At 37.0% G+C, this 27097-nt stretch overlaps 1 protein-coding gene across 1 annotated transcript in view; it reads left to right on the plus strand.

Annotated features, from left to right (window-relative positions):
- Window positions 1–6125: 6125 nt before the first annotated feature.
- The window catches only part of EED (embryonic ectoderm development), a 32239-nt gene continuing 11267 nt past the window's right edge, over window positions 6126–27097 (plus strand). The window contains exons 1-6 of the mRNA XM_069071031.1: window positions 6126–6328; window positions 12790–12942; window positions 14536–14628; window positions 18108–18173; window positions 25569–25694; window positions 26167–26248. Of these exons, the coding sequence (XP_068927132.1) occupies window positions 6215–6328; window positions 12790–12942; window positions 14536–14628; window positions 18108–18173; window positions 25569–25694; window positions 26167–26248 (634 nt within the window). The 5' untranslated portion in view covers window positions 6126–6214. The remainder of the gene's footprint in view (window positions 6329–12789; window positions 12943–14535; window positions 14629–18107; window positions 18174–25568; window positions 25695–26166; window positions 26249–27097) is intronic.

A 27097-nucleotide genomic window follows, 5' to 3' on the forward strand; every position in this document is an offset into this window, starting at 1 on the left:
TCTCTTCTTTTCCCTCCACTCCCCTCTCTTCTTTCCTCTCCCTTGGTCCACATGGGGTATCATAAACCTGAGGGTGCTATGCCCAAAGGAATGTAAACTTTGATGGCTAAAACCTAGCAAGATATCTTGGGGTTTATTGGTTGGATTTCTTTCTTAAAGACCATGACTTAAACCCAATTCACTCTGGCTCTCACTGATTGGCCAACAATAGTTCCCAGCCCAAGCCCCACTGGTTTGGGCCTTGAAGGCTCAGAGAGAATGTAAATAGCAATTATAACTGTTTTGGCCAGAAACCCTGAGCGTCTTCCCCTCCCAGGTGAATTTTTTTTTAATTAGGTAAAAGGGACCACTCTTTGGCTCATTTCTTACTTAGTCTTAATCACTGTTACCTCAGTCAGAGTGAGAATTCAGAAAATCCTTAGCTTACAAAGGTCAAGGTCTCTCACTGCATCTGGGACAATCTCCAGTCATCCTGATCTATATCTTGCCATTGGACCCAAATGGCTGCAGGGGAGAAAGTGAGGCTGGTGACTTTGCTCAGCCCTCCTTCACTTAAATCCAATTCACTTTCAAGTCATGGCATCACCTTCTTGATGTCATGGTCCAGAATGAAAGACAAATAACAACAATAATCCAAGCCCTCAAACTCTGTTCTCTCCAAGGCCATAGCCCCTGAACTAAACACTTTCTTGTTGTTTCCCATCTTGACCTCTTGGTGAACCAGTTGAACTCTATACACTCCTGTTCCCATAAGTCCCTGACCTCATTACCATATTGCCAATTTCTTCCTTCCAAGCTTTAGCCTTGGATGAGTCCCACCAACCTCTCTCTTCACTCCTTTTTTATGTGCCACTGAACAAAGGTGAAGAAAATCATGTAACTATTCTGACTGGGTCCACTATAGACTTATGTTATATAATCTCAGCTGAGCTCTCACTGACACTAAGCAGCCCTACCATACCTCCCTTATCAACTCACTATCCCACTCTCCACAGTGGTTCTTCTAGACCTCTTCATCCTCTTCAAAACTTTCATGACTCCCCCTTCCCTTCCCCTTCATCTGAGAACCTTATTTCATTTTTTTACAGAAAAACAATTGAGGCCATCTGCCATAAGCTCCCCTTTCTCCCTTCTTACTCATCTTATATGATTCAGATGTCTTCTGCCACTATCTCCTCCACCTCTGTCTTACATAAAGAGGTGGCCCTACTCCTTACCAAGGCAAATAGTTCTATCTGCACAAAAAATTCCATTCCTTCCCATCTCCTCCAACAGATTGCTCCCTCCTTCATTCCTACTTTTCACATATCTTTTATCTTTTCCAGTCTACTGATGCCTCCTTACTGCCTACAAACATGGCTATGTCTTCCCCATCCTCAAAAACCTCTCACTTGATCCTTTCCACCTAATATCATCCTATCTATCTTCTGTCTTTTGTGGCTAAACTTCAGAAGTCCACTTCCAATAGGTGCCTCCATCTACTTCCTCTCCTCTCACTCTTTTCTTAACTGACTTTAATCCATCTTCCAACCTCATTATTTTACCAAACACTAATGTCCCTAAAGTTACCAATAATCTTTTAATTGCCAAATCCAATGGCTATTTCTCAACTCTCATTCTCCTTGACCTCTTTGCAGACTTTGACACTAGGGATTATCCTCTTGATAATCTTTTCTTTCTAGATTTTTGGGACACCATTCTCTGCTGGTCATACTGCCTATCTAACTATGCCTTCTCAATTTCCTCTGCTGGATCCTCATCCAGATCATGCCCACTAATTATGGGTTTCCCACAGGGTTCTTCCCTTAATTCCCTTCTCTTCGCCCCATATACTACTTCAGTTGGTGATCTGATCTCATCAATTCCCAAAGATTTAATGATCATTTCTAGACTAATGATTCTCACATCTACCTGTCTTACCCTAACCTCTTGCTGACCTTCAGTTTTGCATCTCCAACCTTCTTCAGACAGATCAAATTAGATGTCTAACAGATATTTTAAAAGCAAATTAAACTCATTCTCTTTCCCCCTAAACCTGCCCCAGTTCAAAATTTCTCTATTACTATAAAGTGTACCATAATCCTCTCCGTTTCTCAGGCTCACAACCTAGCAGTCATCCCTGGCTCCTCACTACTTCTCATTCCATTATTCAATGGGTGATCAAGGCCCAGCAATTTCAGCTTTGCAACATCTCTCAAATACACTCCCCTTTCTCTTTTGTTACTGTTACCACGATGGTGCGGCCCCTCATTGCCTCACAATTAGACTATTGCAATAACCTTCGGGTGTCTCTCTCTGCTACAAGTCTCTTCCCATTCCAACCTATCATCTGTTCAGTTACCAAAGTAATTTCCTAAAGCACTTGTCCAACCATGTCATTCTCCTATACTCAATAAACTCTGTTGTCTTCCTATCACCTCTAGGATAAAATACAAAGTCTTTTGTTTAGCATAGAAAGCCATTCCTAACCTAGTACTTTCCTACCTTTTCAGTCTTCTTACACCTTACTACTCACTATGTACTATTCATTCAATTAGACTGGCCTCCATGTTGGTCCACAAAGAAGACGCTCCATTTCTCAGCTCTGGGCATTTTCTCTGGCTGTCCCCCATGACTGGAAGGTGCTTCCTCTGCATTCTACCTCCTAGTTTACTTCAAGTCCCAGCAAAAATTACACTTTGTACTGAAAACCTTTCCCTGTCTTAATTCTAATGCCTCCCCTCAATTATTTCCAATTTATCCTGCATATAGCCTTTTCTGGGTACGTAGCTGTATCTCCAGTGCTTAGCATAGTGCCTGGCATATAGCAGGCACTTAATAAATATTTATTGATGGACTGACTGATTCATCCTTTGCATATCACTGAACAATGTGCTACCGAAACAGCTGTCTGGCTGCTTTATGATAGTGCTTTTCACTCTATATTGCTGATTCTATTTTTGACAATGTGAAGTTCTTTTCTGTTCTTCAAAGATCTTTCCTCCAGCTGTGCAGATCTAAACCATCTCCCTCTACCATCCTTTGCAAATCTTGTTTATGGCCTTGTAAGTTTACCACAGGCTGTCCACCTAAACCTACCAGGTGTGCGGGGTGTATGGATTCCTCGATTTCTCCTGATATCACCAGTATAACAGTATAGTATAGGGGCTGTCCACCAATGATCTTCTGCTAATGCCATAGTATCAGCCCATCATCTTTTTCAAGAACATGACAATAGCCTGGTAAAGTAAAAAGGCTGTTAGATCTGGGCCCTGAAGACGAGTTCAAATCTTTGCCTAGTGATTGAGTAGTGTTTGGCAAATCATATCACCTTTCTAAGCTCAAGTTTCTTCATCTCAAAATGTGGGTGGGGTTTGCACTAGATAATTTCTTCCAAATCCAAACCTATACATGACCCCTTATACATTCCTCACTGATTTCTCTGTTTTGAAACGTTGGTACAAACGCTTTTCAGCTTCCTGAACTGCCCTTTGGATTTTGTATTCATAAGAATTCTGCCTTGAACCTGCTAGGCCTTCCTTTAATCTCTCTGATCAAAACTGGTGCCACTATTTTCCTCCAGAGAATTCTCCACTTGACAAACTCAATCACAATTGTTCTTAATCAGGGCACCTGTCAGAGCTCTACAAAGACATAACAGATAAGACGTGATCAAAAATAACTTTCATACAAGGCAATATGTAAAAAGATTTAAACAAAATGCTATAAGAACTTAAGAGCTTCTCTAAGCAGAGAAATAGGGAAGGAAAATAGGTTTGGGGTGGTGGGGAAGATGATGGGTTCTATTTTGCCTATGTTGAGTTTGAGATAGCTCTCTGAGACATCCAGTTTGTAATGTCCAATAAGCAGATGGGGATGTGATACTGAAGCTCAAGAGAGAGTAAGGGTTATGTCATTAAAAGAGACTAAATTAAAGTACAAGAGATTGAGGGGTGATATCCAGAGGCTTTGAGATGAAAAGGAAAGGATAGGGGGCTCACTCCCATGGCCTCTATTTTCTCTGTAAAGTGTGGGGTTGCTTAGTTGAGAGAGTGGAATCAGGGAGAGTTTTGAAGTGGGAGAAGGAAGTACCATAACATTCTAGGTTTGAAGGACTTTCATTAGTGAAGGAAAATGCAGTAAGCATTTCAATCAACAAATAAGCATTTATTAAGCACTTTCAATATGCTTAATAGGAACAGGCACTGTATTACATCCTAGGGATACAAAGAATGAAGTAAAGCAGTCTTTATCCTCCAATAGCTTGCAGTCTAGTTGGGGGAAGTAATATATACACATATAATTACTAAATTGATACAAGGTCCAATAGGAGTGGAGACAAGGGGCAGGGGGAGAAGTGGCACTTGAATTATGCCTTGAATGAAACTAGGGATTCTGAGAGATGGAGGTGAGGAGGGAATGAATCTCAACCATGGACAACAGTCAGTTCAAAAGTCACCACTCCCTTCAAAAACAAACAAAAACCAGAAGCAGGATGCTATGTATAAAGAATGGGTAAGAAGTCCAGTTTGGTCAAATCTAGTGATATTTGTTGTGGGAAGGGAAAAATATGTAATAAGTCTGAAAAAGGGGGTTTGGGGATCAGATGAAGAAGGAAGAAAATTGGCATTTATTAAGAGTTTACTCTGTGCCAGTAACTATTTTTGTTTTTCAGTCGTTGGACTATTCCTGACCCCATGTGGGGTTTTCTTTGCAAAGCTACTGGAATAGTTTGCCATTTCCTCCTCCGGTTCATTTTGCAATCCAAGAACTGAGGCAAACACGGTTAAGTGACTTGCCTAGGGTCACACAACTATTAAGTGTCTGAGGTCGGATTTGGACTCAGGAAGGTGAGTTTTTCTGATGCTCTCGGGGAAATCTATCTCCTGTGCCACTTAACTGACCACCAGGTACTATACTAAGATAATAAGTATTTATACAGCACCACTTTATAATTTTTATCTCATTTGATCCTCACAACCACCCTGGGAGGTAGGTGCTATTAGTATCCCCGCTTTACAGTTGAGGAAACTGAGGTAGACAGCAGTCTACTTGTCAAGTAGACTTGACTGGACAAGTCACTTGACTTGCCCAGGATCACACAGCTAGGAAGTATCTGGGGCTGGATTTGAATTCAGGTCTTTTTGACTGCGGTCCCAGGGCTCTGTCCTGTAAAGCTCTTTGAATGGAAAATATTAAAGAAATAATAGTAGGCAAAAAGAAAGGAAGAAAATAACAGCCTGCAGATTTTCCCAAGGCAGCAGCAACGAGCTTCCTCGCTTTCCAGATTGAATTTGAGCAGAATAACGATCACTATACTTCTCCCTAAACCAGTGCAATTTAGGAGGAGGTGGAGCTGCTAGCCTTGGGGCGGGGCGCGCAAGGGTGGGCGGGGCTCAATCCAACTTCGGAGACTGTAGCATACGACATCCTCGCGCATGCGTGCTCCTTCGTGGGTAACTTCCATTTTTTTCGGCGGAGGATCCAAAGGTATCAATACCACCGGTTCTTTACTTACATTCCTCCATCGGGAATTAGATTGCATGAGTCCTTTGAAACAAAGTGACATGACGACTTCAGTGCCGAAAGCACGACTGTGATCTCTCGCCTCATTTTCCAGGAAGAGAGGCATCTCTCTGACTCCTTCCCCGCCGTAGGCGGTTCAATGGTCTGATCCATTCCGGCGGCTCTCAGGCCCTGAAACCCGTCAGGGGATCCAGGGTTTCGGCCAATTGCGGCTTAAACGGCTTCGGGAGGCGGAGGGGTTGAGGGAGAGTCCCTTCCATTCCCGCCACTCATTTTCAAGGTGGTGGTGAGGAACGGGGCAGAAGGACCAGGATTTGGAGGGACACGCGGGAAGAGCTCTTGAAAGCTCGCGGACCCACGACGCCCTTTCGCGTGGAACGGAGCTGGGCGGGCGGTGGGGAGTTGGTGGGGGTAGTGGGGTGAGCCTCGTAGGGGCGGGGGGGAGCCGCGAGGGGAGGGGGAGCGGAGGCCGCGCGGGCGGGCGCGCGCGAGCGCGCGCCCCTTTTTCAGCAGTGTGGCGGGGCCGCACGCCCGCCCGCCTCGGCGGCTGGGCGCGGTTTGCGACGGTGGGGGGGCCGGCGGAGGCGGTAGTGGTGGAGGAGGAGGCGGCGGCGGCGGCTTTGCGGCCGGCGCGAGCCGGGCTTGCTTGACGGCGGTGTGGCGGAGGCCCCGGCCGAGGCGACAGGAGCCCGGAGGGAGGCGCAGGAACATGTCCGAGAGGGAAGTCTCTACAGCGCCGGCGGGAAGCGACATGCCTGCGGCCAAGAAGCAGAAGCTGAGCAGCGACGAGAACAGCAACCCGGACCTGTCCGGGGACGAGAACGTGAGTGGGCGCCGCTGCTGCCGGGTGCGGGGCTGGGGAGGAGGGCACAGCGAGCCCACGGAGGAGCCTTTCGTCCCGGCTCCGGCGTGGCCCCGCGGTCCAGGCGGGACGAATGTCATCCCTCGGAGAGGGGACGTCGGGAAACTCGGAGAGCACCGGAGGGGGTGGGGGGTCGTGCTTCCTCTCGGACGGGAGAGGCCGGCCAGACCACTTGGGGAGGAGGTAGTAACGATGTGTCTCCCGCACCTCTGGGCTCTTTGAGAAGTATTTCTGTCGTGGGGGAGGGGGAGGGCTAGGGGGTGAGCACTTCACCTGAGTCACCAGCTTCCTCCTCCCCCTACCCCAGGATGAGGAAGCATATGGGATGCCTCGGGTGGTAGCAGGGCGTTAAAGCGTGAGCATGTGATGTGGCTCTTGGGTACCACGGAGGGGATGCGGGGGAGATGGCATTTGTGTCCGAGGCAGAGAATGGAGGCCTGGCGTGGGCTTGACAGGTAGTGCATCCTACTCGGAGCTTTGCTCTTCACCTACCCACCTCCAACCCTAGCATTTTACCGTTGAAGAAACTGGAGCTGAGCGAATTGAAGGGATTTGGCCTAAGATTGGGTGTCTGAATAGAGAGAATGAGTGGTAGAAGAGCTGAACTCTCTTTGGAAAACTTAAAACTGATGAAAATCGGTGCTGGGTGGTGCCCCAGCCATCCCTTCCAGCTTTAATACACCTTATTTTCTTCTCCATGCATACTCATATCTCCTGCCCCTTGCTTTGCACTGACTATCTTCCATGCCTGAAATAGTCTCCCTTCTCAACTTTACCTCTTAGAATTCTTCTTTCCTCTAAGGTTCAGCTCAAGTTCAACTTTCTACCCAAAGCCTTTTCTGAAACACTGGCAGGGGCCCCCTCTTCCACTCCAGCTGCTTGTCCTTTCACCTCCCCAATCCATTTTTACATATGTTTACATATATACACACATCATGTTTATATATATATATATACATATATATATATACACACACACACATATATGGTTCAGACATGGCTAGATTGCAAGCACCTTGAGAGCAGAGATTTTCATTTTTACTTTTGTAAACCAGCAACTAGCACAGTTCCTAACACCATGTTAGGTGTTTAATATTAGGAGTTTGTTTAAAATTAGGTGTTTGTTGAAGGCACTCTAATCCAGTTCCTTCCTTCCTTTTCCAGATGAGTAAACTGAGGCCATGAACGAGGGAATGATTTGCTTGAGGTTGTGCATATTAAGTGGCAGAACTTAGATTTAAATCCAGGTCCATCCCTTTTTCCACTCCTCACCCTGAACAGAAAGAAGAACCTTTTAAATAAGAGTAGTGAGGGGTACTGTGTAATAGAAATCTGGAACCTTCAGAGAGGATCACTGGAAGAAATAGGTGGTTGGGGTCTTTAAGAAGCTACAAAGCTTAATATTTTGATTAGTACATCAAAACTTAATCAGGGAGGTAAGTGATTTGTTCTCCAGCATTCTTAGGTCAGAGGCAGCATGTTATAGTGAGAGAGAGAGCCAGTCTCAAAGCTAGGAAGACCTTGGTTCAACTCCTGGCTCTGTCACACACTGGCTTCGTGACCCTGGGCAGGTTACTTAATTTCTCAGTGATGGTGCCATCCTGCATTGGTAAATGGAGTTTCCTCACCTGGATGTTCCCTGTGGCAGGAAAATCACAGGGTGGGCCCTCTCTCTATTCTTGTATTCAGTTTGCCTACAATGAAATATGTCTCAAAATCATTTTTAGAGTTTGTATTTCAAAGCAGCTGATTTTTGTCGTTTTAAGATTCTACTGCTGGTACCATAATGCACTTGATTGATAATCAGACAAATGAGGATCATAGATCTAGAGCAGAGAAGGGGGATTCCAAGTGATGTAGTACAATTCTCATATTTTACAGATAAAAAAAAAACAGGTTTTGAGAGATTAAGTGACATCCTCAAGATCACAGAAAAATGTGCGTAGCAAAGCTTGGACTCAAATTCTCTGCTTCTGAGTCCCACACTCATTGTTCTCTCAAACTGTGCTATGACAGCAAAGCTTGTGCTTTACAGATACTTTTATTTTAGACTAAGAAACATTCCAGTTGTACATGTGAATAATTAGTGAAAGGTTACTGACCTTTTTTGCCTTATCCTGAACTTTTTAAAGAGGAAGTGTTAAAATACTCAAAACTAAGTTAATTTAGAAAAGGTGACTTTATCAGTATTGTAATCAAACATTACAGATACATGTATGTATGGAAGAAAAGCTGTATGTTAGGGAAATAGGTTAGGGAAAGGAGTAATAGAAGGGTGAGAGAAGAGTCAAAATAAAAATAATTTTACAGTTCTGAGTTGAAGTACTGAAGAACAAGAAAAAATGCCAGAAATAGTAGAAAGGTATGATAGAAACCAGTAAAAGTAAAAAAAAGTCCCAGTAAAAGTCTGATGATGACAGTTGCCTTAATGGAAAACCAGCCCTAATCTGTTTAATGAAATGGCAGTGCTTGTTTGGGGTTTTATATGAAATATTCAATACAGTAAATGTTTATTGTTAACTTTAAATAAAGAGATGCATATGTGGTAATAGATTCATAGACATTTTGTGAGCAGTGTACTGAATTAGCCATAAGGGAATTATTTTTTTGTCATTTTAAAACCTTTTAGTTCACAGGAAGTAGGAGAGGGGAAGCAGTTCTCGTTCTCTCTCTCTGTTAGTGATGCTAATTCAAGGCAGTTAGGTGGCACAGTGGGTAGAGCACTGACCCTAGAATCAGCAGGATCTGAGTTCAAATGTGACCTTAGACACTTACTAGCTGTGTGACCTTGGGCAAGTAACTTAAGCCTGATTTAGTGGGGGAAAGCAAGACACTAAGAATTAAAAGAATTGGGTACTAGACCTAATTCTAGTTTATGAAAATAAGTGATGAGTTTTAGAGACAAATGACTTAATCATTCCGTTCCTCTATTTTCTTCATCTGTGAAATGAGAATATATGGACAGTCAGTCATGCATGTGCTGTCATTCAAAAGAATTATTAGTGGAGACCATTTCTTATACTGTTACTTTGTATTTCCATACTATCTTGATCACATACTAAGCACTTGTTAAATGTTTGATTAGGAGTATAAAATGGATTCACAGATATAAAACTTATGTTTTATGTAAATATGCAGTACAGGTCTGACCACATCATTTTCTTATTCTAAAAGCTTCAGTAGCTCCTTATTGCCTTTAGGATCAAATTCAGACCATTCTGTTTAACATTTAAAGGTTTTTTTGAGTCTGTATCTAACCTATCTGTCCAATTTGATTGCACATCTTCCCCCTGAAGTACTCTGTATTCCAACTATGCCGGACTAGTTGATGTTTCCTTGTATACAACATTAATTTCCTTTCCCTCTGCCTTTGCATAGACTTGTGCTTCATACCTAAATGATGCTCTTTCAGCGAAAATTTACGTCTTGGAATGCATAACTTCCTTTAACTGTCACCCTAAGTACCACCTCTTTCAAGAGGTCTTTCCTGATTCACTCCTTCCCCATCTTAAAATGGCTTTATGTAAATTTATATTTTCTATGTAACTGCTGTTTAGTTTACATAATAAACAACAGAAAATAGAAAATAAGTGATTTGAAGCCTAGTTGTCTTTTTGTCCCTAACAACCTGGCATAGTCCTGTTGTGTGTGTGTGTGTGTGTGTGTGTGTGTGTGTGTGTGTGTAAACAGAAACATACATAGGTACATATATGCATATATATTAGATGCTTAATAAATATAAACTGTTTTCTATTTATCTCAGATCTATGCATTTTTCAACTGGAAAATCAAAGAGAAACAAATCAAAATAATTGACTACTTCCATATAGAGAAATAAAAACTATTAGGTTGATTACCATGGTATAGTGGAAAGATCACATAGGTCCTTTCTGTTTCCTGTGTGACCTTGGATGAGTCACAACTTTCTTGGGCTTCAGTTTCCTTATCTGTAAAATGAAGGAACTAGATCATGAAGCAGTCAGCAAGTTTTTACTACATTCTCTAATTAGGGAGACAGGCACATATAAAAAAATACATACAGTGTAAGTATAAAGTTAATAAGAGTTAGAGTAGTTAAATACAAGGTAGTTTGGGAGGGAAGCACTTGCATTTGGGGAGATCAGGAAAGGCATCATGCAGAAGGTAGTGACTGAGCAGCATCTTAAAATTAGATACTTTTAAGATCCATCCAGTCTCTAGATCTGTGATTCTGTGAATTTGACTTAACAGTGGAAGAAGAATGAATTTTAAGAAATATCAAAAAGTAGAAAAAAAATTCCAAGCTGTTGATTACAGGATATTTTAGCCAAAATGTAAAGAAATTGCCTACAAACTATTTCTCAGTGGTTTCTAATCTTCGAGTATTGGGACCTGTCCTTAACACACTTCCTAATATACATAGTAGTTGTACTAGAAGATGGGTATCATTTGTCATTACGTATGAGTTCAGTTGACAGTTTAAATGTATTTGTATTTTTACAACAGCATCAACATGCACTTAAAAATAGTAGAAAAGCATATATATATGAGAAGTATTATTTATCCAGTCTAGAAAAGTTATGTTTGTATATTTATTATATAGTCATTAATGAGATACAGCCCTTGCTATTGTAGGCCTCTCCACCTTAGGGTCCATGCTTCACAGTTTAAGGGCTAGTGTGGTACATTTTAAATGTGTTAAAGAAGAGAGAAATATTCAGGGAAGAGTATAATTTCTTTTCTTTCATGTACTTAACTTGAAAATTTCATGCTTTATGCCCTTTTAAAAGATAAACTGCATTTATCTTATTTTTTTCTCCTTGGATTAGGGTATCCATAATTGAAATGCTTTATATATTTAATGTCATATGAGTTACAATGTTTAAAAAAAGTGCCACATGTCAAATAATTAAGTTGAAATTAATTTTATCTTGAATAGTTCATGATACCATTTCTGTTGGGGAAACATTGTTGTATCATAAAAGCAGCTTTGGGAATCACTAATTTAGGAAATAACCCTGGGGGGGGGAGCGGGTTTCTTTTGATAGTTTTAGTTTAGAAGTTATAGTTTGATCCCACTGAGAAAGTATGAAACAAAATTAGCTTAAATTGTTTCACAAATAACAAACTTTTTAGGCATTTTGAAGAACTTCATGATTGTAAGATTTTTGAGACACTGAACTATATTATCAAGGACAGGAAGCTGCCTCTGTATACATTGGGGGAAAGGTAGGTCTCTCTGGGGAGACTTAATTATATTCTAGAATGTGGACTAGTTTACTTCTCAAGGCCTATTCTAGCCTCATTCTCTAATGGAATACAGATTTCACTTAGATTTGAATGCTTTTATAATGTCATCAGAGTTTTCAAATTTTTCTTGTTATTTTTCTTCCCTCAAAATAAATATATACAAGCTCCCATCAGAAAGAATTTCTGAAAACCTTGAATCACCCTTAAAGTAGAACTTGAAGGAAGAGTTAAGAGGTTGTAAAAGGTGCTTATCTTGTTGACCTAACTTTTGGGAATTCTATAATTCTCAGACTATCTGATATTAAATTCTCCTATTTCTGGTCACTAGTTTGAAAAAAAAAAACTACACCAGGAGTACTCAATGTAGGTTTCAGTCATAAATATGGAAGTTTTGTTTCTTTTTAAGGTCTTAGAATTTCCCTTATCTTAAGTGACTTCATCTGATAAACCAGTCTCTACTAGAATAGCCAATAGCAAGGGGTGTACAAGGGATCTGAAAACTAAATTTGTGATACCTGCAGGGAAGTTATAGAGATGAATTTTTAACTGAGAAATATTCAAGTGATTAAATTCTTGCAGGATAACAATTTTTTTTTCTTATTGTCTTTTTTTTTGGGTAGTATAGTGATACTACGTTGATAGATTAGTTCAGCAAATATTACTGTCATGTGCAGTGCTTTGTGCTAGGTACATATTTACATTTAGAAATATGGAATATTAAGGCTAGGAGGGTCTTCAGAGATCATCCTTTAAGTGGAGTGTTTCTGAAGTATAGGCCTATGTACTAACTGTAGGAGCATTTTACCGAAAACTTTTTCTGTTAACTGTTTTTAGTACTTAAAGACTGAATTTTTAGAACTTGACTCCTGTTTTTCTTTCTCTCTTGTCTGTTTTTCCTGGTGTCTTTGTCTTTGATTTCTGGTCCTCACCTAAAAAACTGGATTGGAATTAGATCGAGGCCAAGTCTCCCAACTCCCAGTACCTATCTTTGTACCTGTCTTACACCATCTTTCCCACTATGCTTGGTAGAGTAAATTTTGAACTTGATTTGAGATATCTTTCACCCTTTTGTACACCTTGCTAATGCATTGTTTCTTTAAGAATAAAGAATGATCATTTTCCACAACAAAATCATTTGCTTCTAAATAGAGTTCTGTTATTTTTAGTGATATTTCCTAAACTTGCTTTTGCAGGATGATGCTATCAGTATAGAAAGTGGCCCTAACACTGAACGACCCGATACTCCAACAAATACTCCAAATGCCCCTGGAAGGAAGAGTTGGGGGAAGGGAAAATGGAAATCAAAGAAGTGCAAATATTCTTTCAAATGTGTAAATAGTCTCAAGGTATGTGGGAGAAGTATAGCCCAGTGAGCTTGAATTATAAACTTGAAAATTATTTTGCAGTGGTTAATGTTTTATATTCAGAGTGTCCTACAAATACTATCAAAGAAAGATTACTTTGAAAATAAAATGTGTATTTTGTAACTTAGGCTGCTTATTATTTAATTTTATCTCCCACTGGCCAAGTTTCCTTCCTTTAATAAGATGTTTTATTTTTTAAATACCCTACTTCCTGGCACTGGCTAATTGAAAACTTGACCATGGTCCATTTGCTTTGAGTCAGCATAAATTGAACCAGATGGCTTAATTTGTACAGAGGGTTTAAAAAAAATATTTATGAAATATATGAAAAATGTATTTATGAAATCTATGTTTTTAAAGGAAAAGGTAGAATTTAAATGTCAATTACTTTTAGGTTTCTTTTTGTAGGAATAGATGGTATTTTTACTGTGCTCAGGATTACCAAATTTTTGTCATCAACTTGGCATTAGAATCTTCGTTTAACTTTTTAAATTTAATTTTAAATTTAGTGTAGTTTCTTTCTCATCTTTTCTCCTTCAGCAGTTTAAATCATATAAATGTATAAAACTAAAGCCTAGATTAGCTTTAATTTCTAAGTATCTAATTAATATACTTAGGGCAAGAGTATAAACATTTATGATAACTTTTTTCTTTGAAACTACTTTTCTTTGGAAGTATAATTTCAAAATATAATAACTGTAGATTTTTTTAAATGATCTTTGCTTTGTATGTTAATATTTAAGCATGGCAGTTCTGAAAATTAGTCTTTGCTATTTAGGCTCTTTAAGTTACTATTTAAATACTTAAAAAACTAAAATGATTGCTTTCCAAGTGACAAGAAATGAAATTTCAGGTATTTTTTATGAAATGGCACAAAAGTTTACTGTTAACTCTGAAGTTGAACAGGTGAAAAAATAACTTTTATTGTGTGTAAACTCCTAATTCCCCCAAAAGCTTTTGTGAATGAGATTGATAACTCTCTTTTTCCTTTTAAGTTCACATAAATCTTCTAAGTTGCTTTTGTGAAAGTAATGATTTTTTTCAAGTAAACCTTTTTGAGTCTTATATGTGTTTTTCAAGTCTTGAACTCAAGGTTGTGAATTTTGTGGCTGCGTGTTCAATAGAAATCTGCTTGTTTTAGAGGAACTTGTTATATTTTATTTTACAAGGGAAACAACCATTTCACAGTTGTTTGTTTCAAGGAAATAAGTACTGCACCATGATCTTGAAAATGCAATATGGTAAAATTTTGGTAAAAATAGTTTGTACACTTGAAAATACCACATTTAGGTAGCTTTTAAACTTAGGTCCAAGCATATAAGTAAGATATATTCACGTATTTTGGATAACTATAATTGTTAGCTAATATATGATTTGAGTTTTTGAATATTTTGATTTTATTAATCTACTCACCCTCTATTTAGAAATATCTAAGCTTGGCATACAGTTAAAATACTTGCTATTTTTCATCAAATTGATTCATGTGTGATACTATAGTGATGTGTAATATGCTTTTTAAAGTTTTCGGTTTCTAAACCATATTGGTCTTTCTAATGGTATTTGTTTCTCTTACAGGAAGACCATAACCAACCATTATTTGGAGTGCAATTTAATTGGCACAGTAAGGAAGGAGATCCCTTAGTTTTTGCAACTGTAGGGAGTAACAGAGTGAGTATAGTATTAAAGGCATTTACTTTTCAACTTAGGTATTAAATAAATATTTATTAAATGCCCGTCTTGTGCTAGGCGTTGAAAATGCAAAGACAAACAAAATGGTCCTTGTTCTGAAGAAGTTTATTCTATTTTCCTGGAGGGTTTTTTCTTTTTTTTTTTTTTGCAGGGGGGAAGGCAGAGCAATTAGGATTAAGTGACTTGCCCAGGGTCACACAGCTAGTAAGTGTTAAGTGTCTGAGATCAGATTTGAACTCAGGTTCTCCTGACTCTAGGGCCGGTGCTCTATTCACTGACACCTAGCTGTCCCTTTCCTGGAGTTTTGTCTGATGGATTCAAAATAATGAATTTCATATAAATAGTCTGAGATTTTAAGAAAATAAACTGTAGTTGAACACTCAGAAAAATTCCCTAATGTAAATGAACTCTATGAGAAATTTTCAGATTAAAATTGCTTACTCAAACATACCTGCTGGTTTTTCACGCAAACTGTACATGCACTTTAAAGCTTTTGGGTGAATGGATTTAGATGTCCCTCATAACTTAGCATAACTAAGATAGCATAACTTTGCTATCCGTAAATTTAAGATTGTTATTTAGAAACTAGCTGATGAAAAAGGCTGAGAATTTTAAAGATGTTAAATGATTTTTAAAAGTCTCAGTTAAAATTATAAGATAAAAAATTGTTCTGTTGATTTATTTGCAATAAATATTTGGTTTTTTTTTCCTTGAGCCAGTCAAAATAGTCTAGAAACACAAGAATTGTTTGAAAAAGAACCATGTTGTTGAACTTATTGTTGATCTTAAACTAAGCCAAAATTTGGACTCCATTGTTTATTTGTGGAATGGTTGTTAGTATGAATGGATAGAGTAGGGCAGAAGCACTACTGTGTTACAGGAAATATTTAACTTTAATCACCATCATCATCTAGTCATCTCATTTTGGTAAAGCATTATTTCCTTGGCACTACCCTCTGAGGGTAGATAGCCTATGAAAATGTACGTCATTAAGCCTAAAACCCTTATCAGCTGACAGTTGAGGTAATCAGTTAACACCTTGGAAAAGATTATAACTGAGTTGGGCACTGTGGTAGTGCTTTGGGCTTTTTTGGAGATTCTGGGTTGGGGCTGGTATCTGGAGTTAGAAGGGGAATTAACCAAGGGTTTGGAAGGACAGCAAAGTCAAACCTGATCAGCTTCACTATTTCATCTATAGTGTCAGAACCTTCACCACTAGAAAATCATCTGTGGCTCAAGTGCTGTAGATTGTTAAAACTTGAACCTAAATGTGAACTGTTTCATAGTGTGGGCTCTTGAGCTCCCAGAATTTAAGAATTGCCATCAATTTTTCAAATGGAAACTTGAAATTCACTAGTTTTGTTCCTTTGATCTCACTTTTAGTATCACCCAGGTGCTAAGAGATAGAACTATCACTTCCATAGAGAAATCAGGAGGTCTCTAAAAAGTCTCTTCCTTTCCTTTTTTTTCCTAATGACAGCTTCAAAGTAGGTTAAGAATGAAAGCTCTTGGGGCGGCCAGGTGGCACAGTGAGTAAGAGTGTCGGCAGATCCGGGATTGGTTCCGGCCTCAGATACTTGGCACCCATACAAAATAACTGGCCGTGTAACCTTGAGCAAGTTACTTAACCCCAATTGCTCTAAAAAAAAAAAAAAGAATAAAAGCTCTTGTGCACAACTCCTACTTATTCCTTATAGTTTTCTATAATATAAAGAGAAATTTGGTATAAGGTAGGTACTTCATGGTTCTTATATAAGGATATTTGGTGCAGTACTAAAAAGACTTTGCTTGTCTTTTAAAGGGATTCCTCTTGCATAAATACTGAGGCTTTCTTATACCTGTTCTACTCTCTTCCTGCTTGACATAATTTCCATTTATATATTTTTTCCCAAGATTCACCATTGTGAAATGTCATTTAAAAGTTCTGCTTTGTAAACAAGATATATCTCTTCAATTTCAATTTTTACATTTGGTTTCTAACCTTGAAAAGAATACAGAGATACAAAATAGTTTCAGTCGAAGAATGAGGCTACTTAATCACTACCTTTTGTGGGAAACAGTCATTAATTACCTTAAGGATACTTAAAACATTTTGTGAAATCTAGGATGAACAAAAAAAAAATACATACCACTCACTTGATCATACAGCTTAAAAAAAAAAATTGGCATAGGGATTTCCCTATGAGAAAACTCCCTTTACACACAACTTAATAACTGCATTGCAATTTATAGTCTTAGAAAGTTGCCTAGTTTACTGAGATGTTAAGTGACTTCACTAGCATTATAATGGAGTCAATAGGTATCATAGTTGAGACTTTAATCCAGTCTTCCCAGACCAGCTGTCTTTCCACTTCATCATGCTGCATCTTGTACTAATAACAAAATTCAACTTCTTTTTTTTGGAGGGCAATTGGGATTAAGTGACTTACCCAAGGTCACACAGCTGGTAAGTGTTTTAGGTGTCTGAGGCTGGATTTGAACTCAGGTCCTCCTGATTCCAGGGCCAGTGCTCTATTCACTGCGCCACCTAGCCGCCCACAAAATTCAACTTCTAATCATGTGTTTTGCCAAGTGTCTTTTTTTTTTTAATTTCCTTTTTGAAACTTAACCTACAGAGGAATTTAATTCATCAATGATTTATCAAATAGACTTAGAAAGATATAAAGAAAAAGGTCCTGGTCCAAGCTGTCATGAAGCTTATTGTCAATGAAAGGCATTGGTTTAAAATGATGAAAGTTTCTGTTGGCATATGTTCTAAAATAAAGTGGACAGAGTTTATCATTACCTAATAAATTATCTCAAAAAGGAGTATTTTTATATACTTAATGCAGATGTGGCTAACTCTTTGAGTTTTAATAGTGATAATTTATATATGGGATCTTCATCAAGCTATTATATATTTTAAAACTTGAATAATATGGTGCTTTCAGGTTTGCAAAGTGCTTTACGTAATTATCTTTTTTGATCTTTTTAATAACTCTGTAATTTGGGTACTATTAATATCCCCATTTTATGGATGAGGAAAATGAGTTGAAAGAAAGGTAAAGTGACTTTCCCAGGGTCACATAGTAAATTTCTGAGTTGAGATTTGAATCCAAATTCTTTACTCTGAGGTCACTTATATCTACTAGTCCATACTGTCCTAGGGATAGCATACTTGAGATCCATAATGTCATTTGTTGTTTTCTGTTTGTCACACAGTCAAAATTATCCAAGTTTCAAGTTACATAAGGACTTTGTAAAAACTATTTGAAAGAAGGGGAAAATCTTATAACATTGTTTATCATATGTATTGTGAAGTAAGACTTTATCATGATTGACTCAAGACTTCATAGAGATTCTATTTTGAAGCAACATTTTATAGTGTTTCAGTATGTTTTCTTAAACCTCTTCAAAACCCACAGAATAAACTTATGTGCTTATCAAGATTAAATATACTGTTCATTTTGTTTTATCAGGTTACACTATATGAATGTCACTCACAAGGAGAAATCCGGTTATTGCAGTCTTATGTGGATGCTGATGTATCCTTCTCTAAAGAGTACATCATATGTTTTTGTGGATATGTGAATTGACTTGAGATGAGGACATCACCCTGGGGGAAAAATACTTTTAAGTTAATTGTTCCCCTAAAATTTGGATTGATCTTCATAAATTTCTGTTTGTGCCATTCCTTCTTCTATAACTTTGTTGTTCCCCATAGCATAACTGACATTAGTATAGTGTTTTAAAGTTTGCAGAGCATTTTACAGATGTATCATTTGTTCTTTCTAACATGCTATGAGGTAGGTATTAAGGTATTACTATTATCATTACCTATGTTTTACAGAAGAGGAAATAGTATCAGAGAGCTTGTGACTTTGCCATGGTACAGCTAGTAAAGGTCAGAGGCAGGAATTCTGCTTTGACAGTTTTCATTTCTGATCTGTATTTGTTCCTAATTATTTCTTCTTTGAATTTCTTTTTTCTTTTGAGCCTTTCTGGAGTTTCTTACTGTTCTCTCTTGGGAGTCCACAGGGTTCTGGATTTCATCAGACATTAGGTCATTTAACTTTTCTTGTGAATTTGTTGAGAACTTTGTAATCTCTTCAAGGATTTAGTATCCATCCTCCCTTCTGGTTTTTTGATCCTCAGTTGAATTATGTACTTATGTTTATTTACTCAGTTTTTTTTCTCCTAAAGTCTTTAGTGTTTCAGTCCTGTTTGCTGGTAGGCACACCCATCCTATTCCCCAGCCTTCCCATATTGAGGAATATAGAGTTCACTAGTATAGGTCCCTATTGTGAATATTTTTTGGTGCTAAGGTCCTTGTCCTGAGTCCCCATTCCTTTGGACCTAGAACAGCCCCCCTCACACTGATTTCCCCTGCCTTGAACCCTCCCTTGACTCTCCTTTATTTCTTGTGACTATCCTGAGTCATCATTTTGTGCCTCTTTTCAGGGTAGGGTAGATTTTTCAAGCAGTCTCTGAAGTCTTGATAGTCTCTAACCTGGAAGATTGCATTGTTTTTAGCCCTTCCTCTCCACTTCCTGTGACAGTTCAGAGTATGTGTTCTTGGGATGATATGTTTTGACAGTATCAGCCAGGGACAGGAGTAGAGATCCCAAGATGAACCCAAGCACAAGTCCTGGAATCCACTTACTGTCCCTGCCAGATAAATATGTTCGCTAGTGGCTAAAGTGCTTAAAGTTAGCATTTTAAGGATTAGACTTCCCTAGTGTTCATTGATAAAGATTTTACTCTATTGGGCTTCTTATTTGATGTAGATCAAGTTGTAATTGCTCTACATCTGGATCATAAGTCTCTTTTTTCTTAGTAAGGGTTAGAAAGTTAAAGAAGCAAGTGAAAAGTGACTAATTTGTTATGTTATTGGTCATATGTCATGATACTAAAAATATTTGTATATATTTATTTATATTCTATATATTTTATATTTACTTATGTGTACATATTGCTTTTCCCAATAACCATCAACTCCTTACAGGTGGGAACTGTTTTGTTTTTGTCTTTGTCTCATTACTTTAGCAGGGTGACTGAGGAATAATAAAAGCTTAATAAATGCTTGTTGATTGATTGAAATAGTCGATAACAATACTGTGAAGGTTGGATCCAGGAGACTTTGAAAAGATTTCTGTTGTCCCCAACCTTATTAAATAGCCTAGAGCATTAATAATTCATGGTGAAGTATTTGCATATCATCCTAGACTCTTCAGTGGAGTATATATGCCCATCTATAACTTAGCTCTGCTTGCCTGCTCTAACCTTATATCCCTTTAACCACTAACATAAACCCTCAGGTAATCTTTTGATTACTAAATATTCTTTATACATTCCTGTCTCTGTTCTGGCAACAACTTGATGCAGTGGAAAAAAATGCTGAATTTGGAGTCACAGGACCTCAATTTAAGTCCTCCCTCTGACACCTATTGCTTATTACCAAAGATCATTTTACAGACATGACCTTTGAGCAAGTCACTCTCTGGGCCTCAATTTCCTCATCCATAAAATCAAGAATTTGGACTAAGTGACCTCTTATAAAATCTTTTCCAGTACTAGATCTATGATCCTATGGGCTATTGCTCATACTCCCTTTCCCTAGAATAATCTTATTCCTTTCTAAAGGAATAATCTTGTGCAATTGTGCTCTTCAAGTTGGTCTCACATAAGTAAGTACAAATATTTTAATTTAGCCATTATATTCAGCTCTTCTGTCTTCTTTTGTCTACATTCTCTAAAACTTTTATAAAGAGTATCTATATTACATAGTCTTGCTACTTGATAACTATTTTTGACAATTGAACCTCTTATTAAAGGAACAGGCTGCCTCTTGAAATAGAGACTGAAAGTATTCAAAGGATGAAGACCTCTAGTGTGTTCACGTAAAAGATTGCTGCATAGGAACATGGATCACAATCTTGGGATTGAGTAGTGATAGGTAGATGACTTGTAGGGTCTCTTCCAGCTCTTAAGATTCTATAATTCTAAGTTGAAAAGTTTGTCCTGATCATTAAACTGAGAAGGTGATGTCAGAGAAATTGGAAGTAGAATTAATTGGATAAGTCTTCAGAAGAATTTAATTGAATCTAGGAGAATCTATTGAATTATCGATTGAAAATCGCATTTAGTTCTATAAATATTAAATGCCTACTATGTGCTAGTCACTGTGACTTAATAACATTATTTTTGCAATTTGTTTATGTGAGGGAATGGAAAGAGGAAAAACTGGAGGAAGGAAGGGGAGAGAGATAAATGAAGAAATAATAGTGTTAAATTTTTCTTTGGTCTGTTATTTAATTTTAATTTTGCCTATTGTTCAGTTCCTTAAAATGTGGGGACTCAACCAGCAAGTTCATTAATACAGTTAACATTGGTGTGAAAAAATCCCATAAGTATAGTTTTGTATTAAGATAGATAATGCATGACTTACTGAATAGTGATAATTACCTTGATGTTTTAACAATTCTTAAAGCTGTAGAACCTTAGCAGATGGGCCTGTACTTAATTGCTATAGGTTCTCTGTGTAGTCCAGGTACCTCTTGGGGTCCTTCAGAGTTTTTCAGGGGGACCCCAAGGTGAAAATTACTTTCATAATAATACTAAAATATTTTAATTTCTAATATTAAAACCAGTGGGTGTACTGTACATAAGCCCTTCTTTGGGGATTTCTCAATTTTTAAGAGTATAAAGTAGTCTTGAAACCAAAGAGTTTTAGAGCCACTACTCTAAAAACAAATTTGCAATTTTCCCATTTAAATGAAGTAAAATTTATGGAACTAAACTGTAGCAAAAGTTTTTGAGGTTGAATGAGTAGGTAGAAAAGTGGTAGATGAGTTTTACTGAAGAGTGATTCTTTTAGGGAAATGTGATATGCCAATTCTAATAGTGAAGTCTGAAACATCAATTTTAATCCAGTAAAGGAATCTAGGAATCATTTGTACGCTTTCTTGGAACTTTTGGTATATTGTAATATTGGAATCGGGCAGCCTTCAAAATGTTGCTTCATCATTTGAGAGAATGCATTAGGAATAAAACAGAAACATCACAGTCTGTACAAAATCTTAGTTTGTCCATACATGAAATAGTGGGTATGTTTCTACTTTGTGTGCCTCTCTGCTTTAGTTCAACTAGAAGTGTATTACAGAAGGGAAATTTTATAAATGATTTAAGAGAGGGTGACTGCTATGTTAAAACAGTCTGAAAACACCAGAATTTTTTTTATCTTAGATGAAAGTTAAATAATTTGAATGTATGATTGAAATCTAAAAAAATGTGAGTAATATAGACAAAGTAAACAGGCATTTACTAAATAGTGTATTGGATTTTAAGGTGTTTCTCTTGAAACTTGAAAGAATTAAGTTTAGAGTAAAGTAATGACTTCCACTGAAAGGTAAGAAACTTTAAAAAGTCATTACCCCCAAGAAGCTGTGTAAGTGTAAGCTGAAAATAATACTGGGTTCAGAAAAAAAAAAGGAATATATGTCAAGAAATGCATCTTAAAGCTCTTCCATAAGAAAGTCCATTTTTAATATCAGATTCAGAATACTGGACTGGATTGCGCCTGAATTTTGCACAGCCTGTAAGTTTTCAGTGTTCTCAATGACACTGAATGCATAAATGCATTAATAATTTTAGCTTTCTTCACAATGTGGATCACTATATAATTCATCCAATTACAGTGACTGGTATTCCTTGTTCATTTTAAGGTGATTTTCTTTTTTCCAATTACATGTAAAAGTTTTTAACATTAATTAAAAAAAATTTTTTTTTCACTTCCAAATTCTCTCCCTTTTCCTCTCCCCCTTCATTGAGAAGACAAGCAATTTTATCTAGATTATACATGTGCAGTCATGCAAAACATTTCCTTATTAGTTATATTATGAAAAAAAAAACAGATTCCCCCCTCAAAAAATACAAGAAAAATAAAGATTTGTATAAAAAATGTTCTTCAGTCTGCATTCAGACTCCATCAATACTTTCTCTGAAAGTAGATAGCATTTTTCATAGTGAGTTTTAAGCTGACTTTTCAGTATTGTTTGCTTGATGCTTGTAAATCTGCCCTTTGTGTAGATAATACTGTAGCCCTTGAAAAATGTAAAATTATTTGTTTTTATTATATAAATAATATATATTATATTTATAATTTATTATATAATATATTAAAATTATAATATATAATATAACATATAATAAATAAAGTTACAGTATTCAGAGAATTCTCCCATTTTATTTTTTCATTATTCGAAAACTTTCATTACTGCCTTGTTTTGACATTTTCTCGAGTACCCAGATATTCATTATTCAGATGAATCTTTGCTTTTATCAATATAGATTAATAATTCAGATTGAAGTTCATTCTTGTCCATACTTTATGCATCTCTAGTCTGTGTCTCTTGATAAGTTCTCCATAGGAGCACCATACAATGTGACAGAGACTTTTCTTTCTTGCTTACTTCTAACATCTTGAGGATACTAGTGGAATGTACAGATTGTCCACTGGTTCTCCCTTGTTCTCATCATTTGATCAGCAGGTTCAACTTTATCAATCAGTTCCTAGATAATATCCATTACTGTCATTCTTTTGAAGTTTCATATTTGTTATATATTTTTGCAGCCTGCAAATATCAATTATGCACCTTTTATTTGCCTTCTGTTTTATATTTATCCTTAATACTTTGGAAACTGTGATGTTCCATGATTTAAAACAATACATCAATACTGGTGGGTTATCGCTATTAAAACAATAGGGCTTAGAGCCCTATAGGGGGAACATCTATCCTGCTTATCTACGTTTTAATTCTGAGTCCAACTTATTGTCCATTTGTACTGTTTATTCAGGAGATGCATACTGATAGGTGAGCTTTATAGGTGATCCATGCAATTATTGTATGTCATAATATGGACAGTCGACTTCTCTAAGTCCATTTGAATTTTCCTGAATCAGTATTTAATTCTTTTGACTCATTATGGATTTCTTCCAGAATATAATGTGCTAGAGCTTAATACCTCAAGCAAGAAGCATTTACTATGTGGTAGGCACTATGCAAAGTGCTAGAAATATTTTTTAAAAAGTAAAAACATTCTCTGCCTTTAAGTAGCTTGCGTTCTAATAGGGGAGACAATATAGATGTAAATCAGTATGTGGAAGATAAATACAAAATAAATGGAAGGGAAGATAGCCTTAGAGTGAAGGCAACGTGTTTCCTGTCATCACAGACATCTGGAGCATCTGGAGACCTTACCATCATTCATAGAGACTTCTTTACCTTCCATTTAGTGCTGGATTTCCACTATGGCAGAGGTCAAAGCCTTCAGTAACCATATGTTGGTTTGTTTTATGTCTTACCTGACTTCAATAATCAAAGGTTCTTCAACTGAGGTTATTATTGAAAGAGGTTACTATGTGTTAGCTCATAGTAAATGCTTATTAAATGTTGTTGATAGACTGTTGATTATCACTGTTAAAGGAATTCTGAAGGAGACATCCTTTTATTTAGCTGCAACTTTTTAATCTTCTTGTTCCCTTTGTAGTGGTAATGTTAAAAAAAATTTTATGATTCTTTTATTCCAGAAGCACATCCATTTGTTTGTTAGAAAAGGTCCTCACATTTATAGTGCTACTAGCAAAGTGATTGTTTTTGGATAGTCTCAGAGCTATGATTCTTAACATCTCTCTTCCTCCACTGTTACCATTGCTGCAAAAGTGGAATGAAACTTCACAGAACTGAGGATCATTTTGTATTTTCCTTTGTTTCATAGTCTGCCACAGCAAAAAAAACCCAAAAAACTCTCAAGTGGCCTGCCTACTTGAGATGAGCTTCTCTGTACTTAGCTAGAATGTTCCTCAACAAGCTTTAGTCTGCTGCTGGCACCTTAATCAAAGCATTTGCAACATAAGTCTTTCCAGGCTCACATTCCACTGATGAAGTTTTAAAAAATCCATGTTCACCACTATACCATAATGAATCATAGAAGGATTTTGTGAAGGTTTTTTTTCCCCTTGAATATCAGCATTAAAAACTTTTGGAAAGGTAGCTTTCTTATTACATCTAAATGAAATGAAGGATATTTGCATCAATTTAGCAGTGGTTTAACTACTCTTTGTTTATAGTATCAAAATAGTATCTCTTAGTCTATCAGAAGATCCATTGATGTGTAGCAAAATAAAGTTGCACAGGTATTGGAAACTCTTCTGTTGTGCCTATTAGTTTTCTTCTAAGTTGTTCATCATTACTCTCAAAAGCATTTTAGAAACCATGTCTTTAAACAGTTATCAGCTTATTCTTTCAGGTGATGGGAAGATGAGCAGCAACAGCATAAAGTGGTAGAGCAGGAAAAGCCACAGGTTGAACCATTGGGAATGTTAAGGGAGCTCCATTTGCTGGTGTTGTGGTTCCTCAATCCTAGGGCAGGGGCCTCTGCCCAGAGCCATCCGTTACCTCCATTGTAGCTGCCCATTGCTCTTGGTAGAGTATTTCTAGTTTCACAAGTTTGTGATCTTAAGCGAAGAAGAATTAGATTTTAATTCAGAATTCTGTTTTAGTATATGTAAACCACTTCCCAAACCTTAAAGCACTATGAATGTTAGCTGTTATTAATTTTTTTACAGAGTTGACTACAAATAGTTGGACAGCATCAGCATCTTATGCAACTAAAGTAAAATAGGTGGGAAAACAAAACGTGCTTTTTTTGTTGATTGATTTAGAATTTGTTGATCCATTGTTAGTATTAGATCCTACTCTCCGAATTAGGTTAGGAAGTGAGAATTTACTGCTTGTAAGAGGCACTGATAAAACTGTGGCAATTTAAATATATTTGAATCAAGTCATAAAATGTTAAATACATTTTTCACAGATAATGAAATGAGTATGTTTAGAAGTTGTATTTTAAAATTTGTGTTCCTTAACAGTACTTTTTCTTAGGCTGATGAAAACTTTTATACTTGTGCCTGGACTTATGATAGCAATACAAGCCATCCTCTCTTAGCTGTGGCTGGATCTAGAGGCATAATTAGGATAATTAATCCCATAACAATGCAGTGCATAAAGGTAAGTTGAATGTTATGTCATTGGAGCTTTGTCATGCAGACTTTGTAGCTAGTGAAATTTTTAATTTGGGCACAAGGTAAAATGATTTTATTTTCTTAGAAGTTCATTGGACTAAGGTAATTTAAAACTGCATTTAGCAAACATACTTAAAGTGAATTTCTGTATTCTTAAAAGTGTGTTTCATGTTGTACATGTTTTATGTAGTTATAGAAAAAGGAGGAAAATATAGGGGTTTTTTTGTTTGTTTTTGTAATTTCCTCCCCTCTGCCCTCCCAGATTTTTTTATTCTGTTTATGCTCCTCTCAGTTTTAAATGCTTGGATATAGATTTAGAAGGGATCACATGGGGCCCATTTAAGCAGAAAGACATGTTTAATGTGCAAGTCACTTATAATGAAAATGTTTTAATTTCTGTGAGATGAGAAAAATATTTGTCCTAGGGATATGAACTTTATCTTTAAATTTTATTTTAGCACTATGTTGGCCATGGAAATGCTATTAATGAACTGAAATTTCATCCAAGAGATCCAAATCTTCTCCTCTCAGTAAGCAAAGGTAAGACCAGCAATTCTTTCTTTAGACCTACTTATATGTGAATGAATTATATGTTCTTTCCATTTAGTTAGGAGTTGAACAAGAATTGCACTAGAAAGTTATACTGAAAAATCCTAGAAATTTTATAGCAGTAAGGAATTTTTAAAAACCATAAGCCTAGATGAAGATATTTACTTGTGGCATTTTACTGAAGTAAATGGAGCTAATGATGCTAGGGGATTCAGTGTAATATAGTTGACTGATATTGTGGAAGTTCTAAAAGTTAACAAATTTTTCTGCAATTGAATTATTTGGAAGTTTTAATAATTTGAAGCAATATTTTCAGTAGCATGTTATACATAGACATATTTTAAAAGCATGTTTTACAAACCAGCATACCAAAGGTAATTTTAATTCCTTAAATTCACATATAGGTATAATTTGTATACCGTGATATCATTAATATGACCTAATTAACATTTATGAAGATATGTATTTACTAAACCGCTAAAACAGTGCAATTTTGTTCTACAAAAAGATTGATTTACAAAAGGTTTTCCATAAAGTGTCATTAGACAGTGAGTAGTTCTAGCACTCTTTGTGCTTTCAGGGACATTGTTATCTGTGCATGCTTTCCCTCCCATTGATCTGTGTGTGTCTCTTCTCCTAAATATGAGCCCACTTAAACTCACCTTGGGTTCATATAAGTTGATGATGAGTAACTTTTGCTTCCCTAAGACAGCTGTGTTGCTCACACTCAGGATCTGTGCTCATGTGTATTTTCATCACACTTTTCTCTCCTTTTTTGTGGCCATGGTCTAGTGTATGTAGTCTTTTCACAGACCTATTCCCCACCTGTGCTACAGATTA

Source organism: Petaurus breviceps, unplaced genomic scaffold (assembly GCF_028583685.1).
Source record: "Petaurus breviceps papuanus isolate PSGF00001 unplaced genomic scaffold, PetGlider_PUasm1.0 90823, whole genome shotgun sequence".
Classification (NCBI taxonomy): Eukaryota; Metazoa; Chordata; class Mammalia; order Diprotodontia; family Petauridae; genus Petaurus; species Petaurus breviceps.